The sequence below is a fragment of the Lutra lutra genome, chromosome 2 (assembly GCF_902655055.1).
Source record: "Lutra lutra chromosome 2, mLutLut1.2, whole genome shotgun sequence".
NCBI classification, from domain to species: domain Eukaryota; kingdom Metazoa; phylum Chordata; class Mammalia; order Carnivora; family Mustelidae; genus Lutra; species Lutra lutra.
The window spans coordinates 176,421,200-176,438,991 of record NC_062279.1 but is presented as its reverse complement, the minus strand read 5'-3'; the positions used below and the strand labels follow the sequence as shown (position 1 = coordinate 176,438,991).

The following is a 17,792-nucleotide window of genomic DNA, read 5'->3' as shown; positions in this document are numbered from 1 at the left end:
TCGGTTTGACAGTAATGATGCCCAATTCCCACACTATTCAAGTTACTATAATGAATTCAAGTTCTCTGATTGAATCCCTGAGCCCTCTTGGAATGTCTTTTACCGAACCAGTAAAATGTTAGTAATAAGCTCGGCATGATCCAAATTCTAGGATTAGTTGGGAGATAGCTGGAACGCTGCTCACATATTAAATATCTCAACCATAAACTCACAAGTGCCAGGAAGTACATCTAAGTCAATTCCAGACAGAAAGTTTTGACCTTCGAAATCAGTCTCTGCTTCCGGACAGCACTGGTTAGGTCTGACTAATAATGTAAACTTGAAGATTACACAGAGTGTATCCTCTTCACCTGGACCTAGAGAGTCAATACTCATTTGTTTCTTACGTTAAAAACTAGTCACCTGGGGCGCCTGGGTGGCTCAGTGGGTTAAGCCTCTGCCTTTGGCTCAGGTCATGGTCTCAGGGTCTTGGGATCGAGCCCCGCATCGGGCTCTCTGCTCAGTGGTGAGCCTGCTTCCTCCTCTCTCTGCCTGCCTCTCTGCCTGCTTGTGATCTCTCTCTCTCTGTGTCAAAATGAATAAATAAAGTCTTTAAAAAAATCATCTTTAAAAAAACCAAAAAACAAAAAACTAGTCACCTTCACTGATGTTAAAACTGCTATTTTCACCTGTTCTCCCAAGAAGTGGAAGTTGGGTGGCTTAATGCTGACAATTCTGTCATTTAAATCAGTGCATAAACATTCAATGGCATTAAAAGTCAATTTCTAATGAAATGTGCTTCCCAAGATAGAAAATCTCACATCCACATAGAGAGGGCTATTTGTTTTTAAAAAAGATATCATCCAAGCTAGAAAACCAAGAGGTATTCTTTCATTACCTAGATGATGTGGTGTCTTTGCAGACCCTCTACAAGTTAGGAGGGCTACAGAATTTTCTGTCTATTTTCAGTTTGGGAAAGGGGATAAAGGAAGGGCAGAGGCAGGAGCCACTCGGGGCCTTCTCTTCTTTCAACCGTTCTTTGATGCTCCCTAGAGAGGTCATGGGCCATCTGAGACTCAGAACCATGTCCCCAAACACAGAGTCAGGTGACAACAGACAAACGAGGCTGGAAATACTGGGAATTAAAATTGCATGCAGGATGGGGCGCCTGGATGGCTCAGTGAGTTAAAGCCTCTGCCTTCGGCTCGGGTCATGATCCCAGGGTCCTAGGATTAAGCCCTGCATCGGACTCTCTGCTCAGCGGGGAGCCTGTTTCCCTACCTTTCTCTCTGCCTGCCTCTCTGCCTACTTGTGATCTCTGTCTGTCAAATAAAATCTTAAAAAAAAATTGCACGCAGGAGAAAGGGAAAAAGGGAGATGTAAAAGCAACTCCTTTTCCTAACTCAAGTTGCTGATTCCCATCCTTGTGCCTTGATGCTAGTGAATTGTCCAGAAGTCTGTTTAATGCACAACAACAGATTCCCTCCTACAAGGCCCTCCTAGAATGGTTTGTTACAAGGCATGACAGAGTGAGAGACTCCCGAAGCTAGAGTGTGTCCTATAAAAAAATCACGCTAGGCTTCTATGCTCTAACCCCTATTCTATATCCATGCATTTTGTACCTGGTGCTTCGCAGAACAGCAGCAACAATTGTGCAAAACACAGTTAAGACATTTATATTCTTCGTTCAATAGAATTTACAAACCCCATTACATGAGGGGCAAAGAGATGGCAATTGGACGATGCAAATCTCTGATTTTGGTATAAGGAGAAAATACAAGAATGATCAACTCTGTGTGATGAAATTTAGCAAGCTGCCACCTTCAATGCCATCATATCCCTCCTAGGATAAGAATCACTGGCCAAAACCCATTTTGCTACAGTTTTCCTTTCTCAAATTAAGAGGATGGGAAAAAGGTTAGGAGAGGGAAACTCATCCAAAAACAATTTCTATAACAGAACAAACAGAAGTGTATTATATTTTTGAGAAGTTTTTGTTTTTGGCTCCAAGCCCAGTATGGAGCCAATGCAGGGCTCAAACTCATGACCTTGAGATCAAGACCTGAGATCAGGAGTCAGATGCTCAATTGACTGAGCCAGGCATGAACCCTGGTTGTGTGTGTGTGTGTGTGTGTGTGTTTTAATGAGACCTATCCATCATTAAATTCTAAGTGATTTTGTTGGTATATAGAAAGGGAGCAAGCCTAATTTTTTTCTTCTCCCAAAATCTAAAAGGAATTAATAAGAGAGAACAGGCTACAGCTACAAGTGACTGTATTTTCCGTTTCCTGCGAGTGGACTGGACCAGCCTTGGATGGTGGCCACCCCTGATAGGCACTGGTAGATGTCTGCCTGTACCAATAATGCCAACCATTTGTGGTGATGTATCTACTGGAACTCAAAGTTTATTTGATGAATTCAGCCCCATTTTGCACGACTGTCTGCCACTGCATTTAGGGAGACTGGCTATCTGGAGTACCATTTCAAAATAAACCACCACTACCGATTATTTATAACAGGGAAAGGAAAGAAAGGAATGGGGCCTATGACACAAGTCCCCTTCACTTAATTATGCTCCCCCTCTCACCCACACGAACACACACACAGTGCACACCTTTTATATTCTAGACTTTTCTTTTCTGAAATTTCCTTTGAGAGCTGTTTGCCGCTCTCTGATTTCTCTGCCTCTTTTTTTCGGTAAGGCCCATAGAGGAGTTGGTTCAATGGCACTGCTGGCTTGGTCTGGTTCATCCTCACTCTCCTTGCAGCAAAGTCATCTTTCTCAAGATCGGGCCGCTGACGCGCAACTTCCTCTTCTGACTCTGAATCTTTGCCACATTGGTGGGTCAGGAAAGGGTTTTCTTTGCGAAGGATAATGTCATGAACAGCTTCTTTCTCATTATTTAATGGCTTGTGACTGATGGAGCAAAATTAAATAGAACTCTCCATGTGATCAGACCAAATGCTTTTTTAAATCCCCATCTCCAGAAACACAACTGTGTTGTTAGTGGAAGGTCTTCTCAACATCGTTAGTCTAGATGACATCTGTTCGCTCTTTTAGTCCAGAGTTGTAGCGTAGTTAGGGTGGGTTTTAAAACCTTGGTTTTAGCCAGTGACTAGCAATGCTAAAAAGTCATTTAATGGACAGGACCCCATCAGCACCAGCAATGCAGGATCCTAAATGGCTCTGAGAGGGACAATCCGAACTCTTGTCGTGACATTGGGAAGAGTAGAAAGCTTTTGGTTGTTCTTTTCCTTTAGCATATTAGCAATGCACCCAACAGGTCCCCAGTTTGTTTCTGAGTGGTAGGGCAACAATTTGAGCCACCAAGAAACTGATCTGGGGGAAAGCTAATGTGTGCAGCTGTATGACAGCAAACCTAGACTATGTACCCAGTTGCGAAGTGTGAGGAAGGTCTTTCTGCAGAGCTGAGCTCACCTGAAGCATTTGGAAGGGTTTATGACCAGAAACAGGACGGACCCGGGGCATAAATGCTTCTCTTGCCCTGCACCCTCCCATGAGCAGCTCTCTCTTCTTCTAGTAAATTCTTCTACCCCAATGACTGTCCACCTCTCAGCTCTTCTTCATCATATGCTAGATGTCAAGTCAATTGTGGTAAAACATTTTGCCAAAATGGCTAAAAAATTACTACTTTGCGCTATTCCCATTTTCAAAGATTTGTTGAAGACCTCAAACTTTTAAATTCCTGAATGCGGTTTAATGGTGGACTATAGGACTTTCCACTCAGTTTTGTTTTTTTGTTTTCGTTGGAGGCACGTGGGATAGGAATAGGGTCGAACTGTGTGCATCTGGAATTCCCACAAAGTCTTCTTCCCCTGCTCATAGGCTCAGCCTTGCTTCTAGGTCATTATTATTCTGAGTAATAATAAAACGTTAAAACTTTTAAAAAAATCATTTATTAACTTCTCATTTCAAAAAGATAAGTAAATAAATATCTTGACTCCTAATGCTTACCTACTTTGTATCCAATCTCTAAGAGGGAGTCAAGAGTAAATTCCTCATCCTCAAAGGACAACTCATCTCAGAAATGAGAAGGAGGAATTAGCTAGGAGTAAAATGAACACTGAGACTATGAACCCTGATCAGGGAGGCTGCCTGTTCTCCGCTGCTCTGCTCCGTACTGCTCCTGAGGGCACTATGTCTTAAGACGATAGCAGGACCTTACTCTATCTGATTTTTTGGAAAATCAAATCATCTCTAATCATGAGCAGCAAATTCCTTCTTTTCACTGCTGCCACTGTCCTCACTAAAAATTTAAAACACAGAATTTGGAAGCGGTTGGCAGTGCTTTGCTCCCCAAATAAATTTATTTCTTAAAATACAAAATCTTGCCCTGACTCCCAGTGTCCTGCCTGTCCCCTCCTGGACAGTGGTCATGCTCCTTCCTTGCTCCTTAGCCAATGCATCTGGCAAGTACCAACTGGTGTTGGTTGACTAGGGCCATAAAGAATGGCCAATGGAAGTCACAGGCCATTGAATTCATGTCTTCAGAAAGGCATTATTTAAAAAGCACAATGTCGATGATAAAGAAAGTGGCTAACTTACTGAGGCTGCACTATTGGTTAGACTTCTTTCTAAGTGTTAGTTCATTTAAACCTAACACTAAGCCTGCAATGTGAGTGTTATTAGCATCACTATTTTAAGAGAGTAGAAACTAGGTTCTAGGTTCAGAAATTTGCCCAAGGTCAAAATGCCAGTGCTTAAGTTAAAATTCAAACCCAGGTTGTCTGGCTCCAGAGGTTCTGTTTGTAACCACTATAACTGGGTGTTAAACAAAAGACCTGGCCAGGAATGGTATTGAAAGCAGAAAAAATAAGGCATTATTATGACTATGGGAGTAGGAGAAAGAGAAGTATTTTGCTTACTAAATAAAGAGATCTATGAGTTGTGCTTAGATTGGAGTTGTGATTTGCATTGCTGGTCACAGGCAGCCACATTTTGCTAGGATTAATGATAGCAGAATGCTAACTCATCACACCTCACAATGCTCACACAGCACTTTACAGTTTACAAAGTGCTTTCAAACTCATTATCTCATCTCGGCTGATCTGACTCCAAGTTCAGGGGGGACTGGACCCCTAGCTTGAACCTCTTACATTCAAAAGCAGCACTCTTTTCATTTTTTTGGCCAGGGGTCATGGGTTACCATCTCTCCCCCCCAACTCAGGCAGACTTCTTTAGAATAAAACATATGCATTTATGCAAATGGCCATGCCAATTTGTGATGCCAATTTGAGCAGGGAGAATCTGGTGTTCTCTGGATCACAGGAGCCCAAGCCCGGCTACAAATTCCCTGGGGTGCTTCTTTTTAGGCTAAATGCCCAGCATAGCAGCACTTGTTTCAAGTGATCTCAATTTAGATGTGTGGACTTTAAAAAAAAAAAAGGGGGGGGGTGGTAAAGAAAGCTTTCTGTATCACTGGCCACGGAAAGCCACTCCCTGCCCACTTAAAAAGAAAAACGGCCACAATGACTGATTTTCCGCTACTTGCTTGAATCCTGTGATTTCAGAGTTTCCAGGCAGACTCGGGGGTTGGGGGGAGATAATAACACAAAATCTGAACTCATACTTTTGGCCTCGCAGTAATGCATACTGTGTATAAAGAAGATATGCAGGATTGTGTTCACAGGTGTCTAGTTACTGAAATTCTTCAGTGGCCTTTTGTAAATGTGTTTTTCTCTTTCCCTGAGGAACCTGAAGGGCAGTCTGTTGTAAAGCTTCGGTATGTCCTACTCGGGTTTTCAACAATTCTCACTCTTTGAGCACCTGGTATATTTCAGATACACTAACCACCGCAACGACGCTGTGAGATAGGAACTCTCATGTCTGCTGAGTAAAGGAGAACACTGAGGCTTCTAGTTCCAGTCATCTGAATGTAGGTAAATGAAGTGAATTTCAGGGGCAGACTCAGGTTCCCTGGCTTGATATTCATGGGGGAGATTTGACGCTTTGATTTTTTTTCAAGCCATTCACAGGTGAGTCACTTTGGGAAGGAGAGGCTGCTTGGCTGGGCACGGCTCTCCGCTCAGAAGGAATTCAGTTAGGTGCGAGACGAGAAATGCCCAGCCTTGCCTCCAGCCTCGTAACCGTGTCCGGCTTCATCTCAAACAAGTGAAGCTATCTTGGTAGGACAGGTTATGGGCTCGAAGCAGGTGAGGCGGGGGGAAGAAAAAGCTCTTGGCTCAAACTTACAGGTTTCAAAGTGAATGAGATAGTGATTGAACTGAAGGAAGAACCAGCATTTTCCTTCACCCCTTTTCCCTCGGTACCACACAAGCAGCCAGCCCAGACTGGCGGCGAGGCTGTTCTACTGAAAGAAACTGGGCTCTCCTGGGAATGTCAGGGGCAATACCAGAAACTTCCCGGCTCACCCTGTGCCCACAGAGTGCGGCCACAACTAGAGTCACAGAGGCCCCTGCAAGCGATGTGTGTGTCTGCTCCCGATCCCCAAGGATCTGTTCAACAACAACCAGGGAAACAAGCATCTGCTGAGTAGGGTGTAGAGGACGTGGTTAGCACTTAACTGGATCAACTCTTTCCTCTAAAGATTTCGAAAATGTCTATTGTTCCTGGGAGGGTTTTTTTTTTTTCCCTCTCTGTAATTAATTACTATGTGGTTGAGAAGATCCACAGACCAGCAGAAAAGACTGAGTGCTGAGACATATGAAAACAATTAGAAAAGAAGTACAATCACGTGAAGCCTATAATTCAGTTAAAAAAAAAAAAAAACTTCTCCAATGGGAAACACCAAGTAAGAGAACTCAAATCTCCAAGGCATTTTAATTCAGGGGAAGTGAATCTTGGTTCCCATTTTATCCTCTTAAAAACAGAAATCTTAGCTTTTTTGGCAGAGTCTCATATTTTGGGGTAATTAAGCTAACATAATCATCAACTAAAATAGAAGCAAAAGGAGTTTATATACTCCTTACTTCAATGGTGACTCTAATGCATATTAAACTCCACACATTTATTAAGAAGCCCTACTTTCTGTCCCTTGATGCTAAGATACCTCCTAATATATGGTTTGACAGGAAGCTTGGGACTTCTGGGCTTCGAAAGTTACACAAAAATAGAATGCCATGCACTCTTGCTCCTTTTTATATACAAGGAGGTGTTTGAGAGTACTTGGGACAAAAACAACAAGAAAACAGTCTATAGAAATAAAGCCTTGTTCTCTGTCTGTGTACCTCCTCCTTGCCTCTGACTTGACATTATTACCTATCTCTTCAAACACAGATTTTTCCAGCTAAGAAATGGGCCACAAAATATATGCTGGGCCTCTTGCTGGGTTCAAAGATGTGGTAGTCAGAATCCATCTGGATGGCAAAGACAGAAGATGGCGGTTAAATGTTTCAAGAGACATCAGCATATTTACATATTTTATATTCTTAGTTTCCAGATACCAAGAAGCCTTTTCATCTTTATGTGTTTCATTCCAGTTAAGCTACTTTCTGCCACATGAAAAGCAGGATAAACTTAGCATGACTCTCCACTCTGAGGAAGACTGCAGAAGTAAGTGACAGGGACACAGACAGGCAAGCCTAGTGACACAGGATGTAAAATCCCTGTAAGAGAGAGCTAGCAGCTGACCAATCTGCCAACAAAAGAATTCTGGGTGTTTGGAGCAGCTGTGTCACATTGCTGTTGGGGACCTTGTTTGGGAATATGCACAATTTTCCTGAACCCAGTTTTTAAGCCAGAAGATCTTAGGTGTGATGATATTAAGAGACCTGGGAATTTCTGCTTAATGTAGCTGACTTGGAGGAAATATGTAAACAATGGAGCCAGATAACAGGCAACATGGACAGAAGTAAAGAGTACCACATAAATATAATATTCATCCATCAGAATGACATTTGTAAACTAACCATGATTCTAGGTTTGTGCACAGAATGGGAACTATCATAAAAGATTTCAATATTTCATTACAAAATAAACCTCGCAGTTACTGCCACAGCACACCCACGGAATTTCCAGTCTTGTCCAATCTTTTCTTTTCTCTCTGTCACCATGACTCCTGCATGTGCTGACTTAGCTTCATGAGGTTCCCCACTCATCTCCTGTTGCTCTTTTGGATACTCTAAAGATGATATAGAGATTCCTTGAAAAATTAAAAATATATCTATCATATGATCTGGCAATCCCACTTCTGGCTATTTATCCAAAACTTTAGAAGTCAGGACCCATAAGAGATAGTAGCACTCCCATGTTCATTGCCATACTATGCACAATAGCCAAGGTGTAAAAACAATCTAAATGTCCATTGATGGATGAATGGAAGGAAATGTGACATTTACATATAATGGAATATCGTTCGGTCTTTTAAAAGAAGAAAACTCTGCACTATGTGATAATATAGATGAACCTTGAGGACATTGTGCTGTGTGACATAAGGTAGTCACAGAAGGAAAAAGGCTGCACGATTCCTCTTACACATCATATCTAAGAGTCAAATGCATAGCGTCGAAGAGTAGAATGGCGGTTGCCAGGGGCTGAGGGAGGAGGAAATGGGGAGTTCTGATCAGTGGGCATAAAGTTTCAGTTAGGCAGGATGAATAAATTCTAGAGATCTACTGTACAACATCATATCGAGAGTTATCAAAACTCTGGAACAATTCAAGATTTGTTCAGAGGGGAGATCTCATGCTAAGTGTTCTTATCACAATAAAACGAAAATTTTTAAAATGGGAAAAGGTAGTATAGGATATGGAAGAAGAAACCCAAACAACCAATACATATATTATAATATTCAAACAGATTGGTAATTATAGAAAAATCAATTTTAAAAAATGAGATTCATTTTAACCAAGTGGAGTAGTAATTTTTGAAAATGATAAACAGAAAAAGAAAATAAGGATCATGGTGTCTTTGGTAAATTTTAGCTTAAAGACTTCTCAGACATGACACAAATGAAGGCATATGTCAAAGATATTAAGATTAAAAATTTTTTAAAAAAATTCATACTTTTACCTATATTACCTACTCCTACTGGGCCCTAGATTTGAAGACAGAAGGGAAAGTTTGAAAAATGATATATGGTAAGGGGATACTATTCATTTTTGTATTCTTAGCATCGAGCCTTTTCTCTGATACAAGTAATGCTAAAATGATGTTGAAAAAATATGTGTCTGATAAGGTCTTTGTACCAAAATTTTATTGAATATCTGGATTTGATTTTGTTTTTTATGATCTACATTACTCTCCATTATCTCAGAAAACCAGAGATCTGCTTGGAACAGAAGCACAACTTTATGGTAGAGTTTTCTAGAAGCACATATATGTTTAGGATAGATACACTTATCTGTGAGATACCACAGACAGGAAAGAACTATTCCCTTGGTTGTTTTTTGTTTTCAATCAATACAAAGCTACTCTGGGATTAAATCCATATAAGTCAAGGCTGAACTTCCAGTTTAAGAACTAGACCATATAGCACTAACCACATTTGGAATTGTACAGAGAAATGGGAAATGTTCTGTTAAGTGTGTGGGAGGCAGATGTGGTACTGTGGTCAGAACATTTGGATCTGGCCACCAAGTGGGCGGTAACTAGGCTCTCAGACCAGCAAGTCACTTACTCTCACTGATCCTCAGTTTACTCTTCTTGAAAATGGGTATGTCGCCCACCTTTTCCAATTAAATGGAACAGCAGATGGCAAAGGAATTTCAATTGTCCAAACTGTTACGAATTTTGATTTGTCAAATAAATTTTGGTCTCATTATGATTTGTTAGGATCTTTGTGGTTATTATGTGAGAAAAATTAGCCAGCTTCTCAAAATACTCCCTGAACTTGTAGAACTGTAGATTTCTGTGACCTGGACTGCTGAAGATTTCCATCACACATGTAATATGAAATCATCCAGATGGATGCTGGTGTCTTTGTTACAATTAAGAGGAGGAATTGCTCCATTCTTTGTTTTTGTTTTTTGTTTTTTGTTTTTTAATTTATTTATTTGAGAGACAGAGAGAGAGCATGAGAGGGGAGGTCAGAGGGAGAAGCAGACTCCCCATGGAGCTGGGAGCCCGATGTGGGACTTGATCCCAGGACTCCGGGATCATGACCTGAGCCGAAGGCAGTTGCTTAACCAACTGAGCCACCCAGGCGCCCCCATTCTTTGTTTTTTGAGTCAACGTGCCTTAGGAAAGGAGTCAAGTAAGTGCAATCTTACCCTTCCCTTGGGACAAAGTAAGTGGGTTTTTGTAAGCCAACCACTCTTCTTTCTTTTTTTTTTCATTTCATTTTATTTTATTTTATTTCTTTTCAGTGTTCTAGAATTCATTGTTTATGCACTCCACCCAGTGCTTCATGCCCAACCACTCTTTCTAAAGAGAGTGCTCCCCATTTTAAAGGAACTATTTTCCAATGATGTGTCAAGTAAGGTAAGAGCCATTTAGGAGTAGCATGAAAATTAACAAGCCGCAAACAATTGAAAAATAAAATGTTATTGCTAGGTAAATCCCGCAGCCCACAAATGACTAACTACTAATCCTAACGGTCTAATCAAGCAGCAAGAAGCTCACTCTTTGCCTCCATTTAGAATAACCAAGTTCTTGGCGGAGACATGCCCCTGGGGGCAAAGACTCACAGCTACTTCTATTTGCTTGAGGAGGGGGTAAGAGAGCTGCAGAGGGGAAAGCGGGAAGTAGGAAACAGGATGTTAACTCCAACAAGCCAGACGGATTCCAAACCCCAGGCATGCACAAAGGCAGCCAGGCCAACCTTTGGCCTACAGAGCTAACCTGGCAAAGCGCTGTGCCGCGGGCATGACCTTGATTCCAGCTTGTTCTAGCCTTCTGCGCTTTTGGATTTCAACAGCATCTTTTCCTTCAGACTTGGGAGCTGGGGCACCCACAGCCCCTCTGGAGAAGGCTGCTCCTGACCACTGCCCGTGGGTAATTCTAACCCACCATCGGAAGTCTTCCCACCAGGATCCACTGGGCCGACTGGGTCCTCTTCACAAGGAGACCCCACTTCACTTCCCTCTTCCTCTATTGTTTCAGGATAGCTAGTGAGTTGGACAAGATGGTTTACCAAACTAAAAGCCTGGGCCGGGGAGCAAGCCATATGTCATCTCCTGGTCATTCTGATATTACTTTTCACTTAAAAAATAAGTCATAGCATGCAGTACAATCCTGGTAATGTGAAGAAAGTCAAATGCTGCTATTAATTTGTTAATAAATACAATGCATTATAATCTCAACAGTAGGAGCTCTTTCAAAGCTGATATTGGAAGGCAAAAGACTTTTCTGCTGGAAAGATAAAAGTCATGACTTATTGACTCATCAAAACTTTTAATAAAGTGTCTATTCGATGAAATTCATAGACAATACAGGTAGGTGATTAGAAATAAGCATGCAGTGATTGGAGTGGTTTTGCTCAAAGGGTTAGACTGCATGGTAAGTTTCTTTTACTGGACTCCAAGGTTCTTGAAGGCAGGGACTCTATTTACTACTGGGTCCCTGGTGCCTAAAAGACAGCGCCTAGCATGTAGTAGGTGTTGAATAAAAACCTGCTGACTGAATGAATGCATAAATATAAAGACATAATCAGAGTTTAGGGGAAATCCCTGCTTGCTTCTCCAAAGAGACGAGCAGCTCAATGTATCTTTCATTTACTAGGAGTTTCTCTCCATGTGATTCTGGAGCACGTCTCATGCAGCCCATCCATACTTGAGCTTGTATCTAAATAATCACGTATCTAGATTTAAGAAAAAGTCTCGCAGAAAGATACGGCTTTCTGCACCAAATGTAACAGGAGCAGGAGTCAGGCAGTCTCCTCAGAAAGACATGGATGACAGATCTGCTCTCCCTGTCCTCTCACTAGAACCGGTTTCAAAAACGTGCTCGTTCGACAAGGATCTGTTGAGTACCTCCTGTGTGGCAGGCACTGTTCTCGATGCCTTCACGAAGCTTAGATTCCATCATCACAGTCTCTCTCCAAAGAACCATCCTACCTCCCGCCATTTGCAATCTTACATCAAAAGTTCTGGAATGGTTATCCAAGCTCGATGGTGTGAGTGTGCTCTCGTCCCTTTACTGCTAGTGCTCAAGCCAGGACTGGGGGCAGCCTAGTTCAGGCCTTACCTGAAGGGCCTCTCCCCACCGAGGGGGGAGGTGGCAGTATTCCAGCTCTTCCGATTTTCCTCTCGCTCTGCTTTCTTCTTCCTCAGAGGAGCGGGGACGTAGGCCGTCTGATTGCTTTTGTTCGGGAGGTACTGGTTAAAAGGCACTGCTGATTTCGGCTCACCATGGGAAGTCCGCCTCGCAGACATGTCATCCTTCTTCACATCCGGCAGCTTCCGGTGGGGCAAGTCGGGTTCAGAGTCACTTCCTCTCCCTGGGGAAGAGAGGATGGGTGCTGAGAACGTGTGCGGCGCTCATAGAAAAGTTCCTGATGACCAGTCAGGATGTATTAGGGATGTGGTAGATCTGTGGGTTCTGAGATCCCTTCCTTAAATGACTCACTTAACAAATCTTAAATTAGTCCATTCTGGGAAAAGCTCTGAGCTCAAATCAGGGGGAAAAATACAGTTGAAAAAACAGAGGTAAGCCTAATTGTATCTGAGAATTATGATTCATAACACATTTGCAGCAGAACGAGAGGCTGCTAAGATTCTTCGAATCTTGAAAGAAAAGACATAAATCAACTGATGGAGTTTTTACTGAGCACCTGTCGTGGCGTGTCTTATGCTGTGCTAGATATTCACAAATAAGAATTATAAAGGATTCTGTTTTATAAAGGAAATGTCATAAGATGACATTTTGTCTTGAAGGTACCTTTTTTTTAAAAGATTTTATTTATTTATTTGACAGAGATGACAAGTAGTCAGCAGGTGTTGGTGGGGGCGCGGAGCAGGCTCCCTGCTGAGCAGAGAGCCCAATGTGGGACTTAACCCCAGACCCTGAGATCTTGACCTGAGCAGAACGCAGAGGCTTAACCCACTGAGCCACCCAGGCGCCCCTTGGAGGTACCTTTAGCCAGTCTATGAAACACCTGAAGAATGGCAGTTATCTTCAAGGAGCCAAGACAGATAAGAAGCATAGGAATTCAGAAAAGTGGCAGATTGAAATCAGACCAAGGGTTTGCCTTTCAGGATGTGGTTTGATTTTAATAAATGAATATTCCTTTACATCAGAGCTCTTCCTGGTACCCATAGCTGGAAGCCATCTTTTCTTCCCGTGAACCCCAAGGCCCAGTTTATTCTTTTCTTGGGGCATGCTACCCTTTCGATCTTGTATTATTTATAGCATTGATCACAGCGTCTTCGCAACCAGTGGATGTCCTCAAATCATCCAATGAATAAATGAATTGGTTTGGCTTCAAGAGCGTTTCAGGCAACACCAAAGAATTCAATGTTGCCCAACCAGTTTGGGGGACAAAAGCCCCAATAATTATATTGTATCCCTGTTTCCTGTGTCTCATCTCACTTGACTGGTAAGACCTATGAGAGTGAAGCCGTCATTAAAACAAGCACTATCATTACAGAAGCCGCCACAGGAGAGTGGGTTGGAAACTCTTAATTAAGGAGAGCGATCTGTCCCTAGCAAGCTGTGGGCTCTGAAGCCGGTTTTAATCACTCTTGCCCGTCCTCTTCTGTAAAAATTGGAATGAAATGATCTGCCCTGGAGATCAAATGATTTAATGGCTTTTAAAAGACTTTACAAGTTCAAAGCATTGACCATAAACAAGTTGCTCATTGTTGTGGAGGAAACATGCAGTTATGAATTATTCATGGCACTTGCATTTAGCCTCCCTTCTGAAGTTTTGACCATTTCGGTACTTGCTGGGTTTTGATTCCTGGTTTAGCACCTTCCCACCCTGAGTCTTGCATCGAGGGTATCCATCTGTCTCAGTGTCCCAGTGAAATGTGTAGAGGCCCCCCGTGAGATGCTTTATAAACAAACGCTAATGCTACCTTCCCTTGCCAGACTCTCAGGTTTGTTTCCTGGTTTGATATTATCCCCATTTTACAGAGGCAGAAACCAAAACTCAGAGAGGCAGAATGGCTGGTATGCAGTAGGTCAGGACTTCCGATTTCCATTCTCCAGACCCCGGCCCAAAGCTCCTTCCTCTGTGAGGCACTTCTCTTGGAGAAATGTCCAAGAGATATTTCTTAAAGCATCCTGACTAGGGGAAGCGCTACACTTTCTCGAATAAACGAATGAAAGAAAAGAATTCTTCCACTAACTGTGAGGGCTTAGTAAAGATTCAAGAGTTGTCTCCATTTTCTAATGCCTAAAATCCTATCATCTTTGAACCTTCTCTGTGTACAGTATCTAAAGATATATTATCTGTAATTATCTTAGTGAAAGTCTCAAAATAGGCTGTTTAACACATACACAGATCACCCTCTTCCTTCCCACAGTGACTCTTTGATAAATACCTTCAAGAGACAGTTCAAGAAAAGTTACTTTGCAGATGCCCAAGGTGGAGTGACTCAGTTGAAAGAAGAAAGTTTTCTTGACTTAGAGGCCAGGGTCTAATTTTGGCTCCATCCTACTAGCTGGGTAGCTCTGCAAAATTTAAGCCCTCCATACCTCAGGGTCCTCACTGGACACGTGGAGACAATACCACAGGTCGTTGTGAGGATCCAAGGGGATGGCGCAAAGCACTTAGAAGCCGCTGGTGTGCCACACCCTTGGTAAACACTAGGAATCTTCTCGAAGGCCAGAACTTCAAAGACTTGGACCTCTTCCCGAAAACACAGATATATACTACAGTGGCTTCGCTATTGATGCCCAAAGTAAGGAAATGACAATACAGCACATGATGATGATGACATTACTTTATCAAAGTCTGAGTCTACCGTTTTGGGGACTACATTTCTCTCCCTTCCAGGAACTAGGAGGGAGCTTTCTTTTATTCCCCATATTTGGCCATCTACACCCCTAGCCCTTGGCTTTCTCATCTTCCTCTAACACTTCAATTTCTCTCATTCCTTCTTTCTCTCCTTCAACTCATCTTTTCTATAAAAGAATATTCATTTAACAAAATATATCATATTTCTAAACTGTGTTCTGAATTTTAAAAGCATCTGAGTCAAAGGGTTTGTATTTCCTCTTCAGGGAAGTCCATTAAGTGGCTTTAGGAGGACGCTAGGAGAGGTGAGGGGAGAACCGGCACCTGTGTAGCAAGACGGATTGGCGGAACCACACAGCATCCTGCCCAGGTCACTCTCGGGTGCAACCCATAGAATCGTGGAACCTCTTATGAGTGTGGCTCTTGACTGTCCCCACTGAACGGGTCAGTGGGCCTCGACAATATTAAAATATTGGCCCAATATGTAACTGGAGAATTTTATGCTAAGAGTTTCCTTAGTTGATTGTGAGTCCTTAGGAAATAAATTTTTAAGACTTAAAAAAAAAAAGTTCTTCTAAATTTGAAAGTAGCAACCTTATGGATTAACATCATTAAAAATATACCATAAATTCTAATAAAATACATCTATTTGAATAAAATTATACTACTATTAAGGCAGATTTTTAAAAGTGTGTGTGTGTGTGTTAAATCTCATTAGGTCTTGATTCGTTTTCAAGATCATAAGCCTGTAGGTATTAGGCTGCTTGGTAAAATGGACAGTGTTCTGTGAGGCTTGATTTCCTATTATTCTTTACATGGAAAAATATTTATAAAAAGACTCTAGCTTATCAACCTTAATTGGTGCAAATGAAACTGTGCCTCAGCACATATTAGTACAATATTAGTAATTACCATCTCAAATCCCTTCAAGATGTCGCTCATTATAAATTCTAAATCCTCGAAGCTGTGACAGAATATAGGATCTATGTTACCACTTACAAAACCAAGAGGAAGAAAATAATAATTTTTTTTAAAAAAGCAATCAAAATAATATGAAATGGTCAGGTTCAGATATGTTTTGTGAAAGGAAATCTACCTTTCGGTTATGTTAGAGCTCAGTTAGGTCATGTACTTGGTATTTTAACTTCTAATACTGTGGGTGGTACTTAAGATGGCATAGAAAATCTTAGAAATGTCTTTCAAGCAGCTCACAATGCACCATGGAATTCTTTTGGAGTCACATACTATGTGGCCCTGGGGCGAATCTATTTGTTGGAAGCTGAAGTACTGAACAAAAAGCATTAGTTAGGTCACTCCAGAATCTAAAAAATTTATTCGGTAAACAGAAGTTGTGGGCAAATTAGGTTTAAGAGTTTAAGTTTTGGACTCACACTTCTTGAGGCTAACATTGTTATACTACTTAATGACAGCGATATTTGTCACTTAGGAACTTGAGGATAATTACTTAACCTCTGTACGGTTCATCTGTAAAATACAGATAAAGAATGTCTCATAGCCGGGGTGGGGGTGGGGGGACTATGTACCTCGTTGGTACTCTGGGCTAAGGGCTAAGTGAGATGCTAGGTGTCAAGTAATTAATTCAGGACCTAGGCACGTTAAATACTCAAGTATTTTAGATAGAGTTTTATAGCTGAAAGGGATCTTTCAGCCATATAAGGGAATTTTCATCTCAGAGATAAGCTGTAAGTCTCTAGAAGTATTAGCATCAATTAAGCAATGCATTAAAAAAATAGAAACAAATAAAAAATACCCCACCAGCCTTAGTGCCTTCCTGCAAGTTTATATATGCAGAACCAAGCCATTTTCCCTTCCTAAAAGTACAAAGCTACAAGCTAAGTGACATAAACAGCTGGAAAATACTTATTAAATTTACATCAGGTTGCATGACCACACATTTTTAAAGAAAAAATGATCATTCCTTATAGGTGACAAAATCCACAGGATTTAACTCAAACCCAGACTCAGAACAAACAGGCAGTCTGGGTTGTGTACCCTGGGGGGGCCACCCGCACAGCTCCAGGCAACGGTCAGGTATCAGAATCAACGCACAGATTGCCAAAACCTTGCCAATTCAAGCTTCCGGAGTTCCAGCACCTTCCTAAGTGTGCCTAGTGCATTTCCAGCTTGCTGGAAATTGCTTCATTTTCACTTCTGCCCTGTGGTACTCACACGCTTCCCTTCCTCATACCCACAGCATATAAACCTTCGGCACACTTTATGAGCTAACGGCCAGCGGCATCTTGATTCACTGAGACCAAGGGAGAGATGATGTAACGTATTTTCCAAGGAAGAGAGGCTCACTGAGGCAATACTCAAACCGCTGGTGCAGCCAAGCCAAATTCTAAGGACCACGAAAAACAATAATAAAAACACTTCTCTCCTCCCAGTTTAGAGTTACCGGGTCCCAGCAAGGTGGATATGGAGCCCGTCTTCTGTCCACGGGGGTGGATGTTCCAATCTAAGATGGGCAGAGCATGACATCTGCAACCTACCATCGCTGCTTCCCCTGAGGACTACATCTGGTGAAGGGGTCTGCCGGGAACGGGAGCCGAAGGAATCCAGGCTGTCGAAGGAGTCATCTCTGCCGTGGCGAGGGGGAGACAGGGAGTCGCTGCGCTCAGAATCCCAGCAGTCTATGTAGCCACTGTCTCGGATACTACGTTTAGGACTCTCAATGTCGTCGGTCTCCTGTCCAGAAATAAAACGAGAAGGATTACAGACACTTGAGCAACAGATGGAGAGCCTACGATACAAGGAAAATTGGGCTCCCGGGTGGACTTCAAAAGATCCCGCGTGTGGTGTCGGTATGGAAAAAATTATGGCACAGATTATCATCTATAAGCCAGCATTTCATCCTTCCGCCCTTCCTGCTGCCACTTTCCCGAACAGAAGATCATGCATATTTCAAAAGATAATAAATAAATAAAAATAAAAATCCAAGTAACTCCCAGCCTACTATGTTTAAAAAAA

The 17,792-nt window shown here is 42.0% G+C and overlaps 1 protein-coding gene across 1 annotated transcript in view; it reads right to left on the bottom strand.

Moving 5' to 3' along the window:
* The window catches only part of LIMCH1 (LIM and calponin homology domains 1), a 326,061-nt gene that overhangs the window by 70,498 nt on the left and 237,771 nt on the right, over positions 1-17,792 (bottom strand). The window contains 5 exon segments of the mRNA XM_047719180.1: positions 2,594-2,896; positions 10,742-10,862; positions 10,865-11,007; positions 12,086-12,338; positions 17,315-17,510. Coding sequence (XP_047575136.1) covers positions 2,594-2,896; positions 10,742-10,862; positions 10,865-11,007; positions 12,086-12,338; positions 17,315-17,510 — 1,016 coding nt within the window.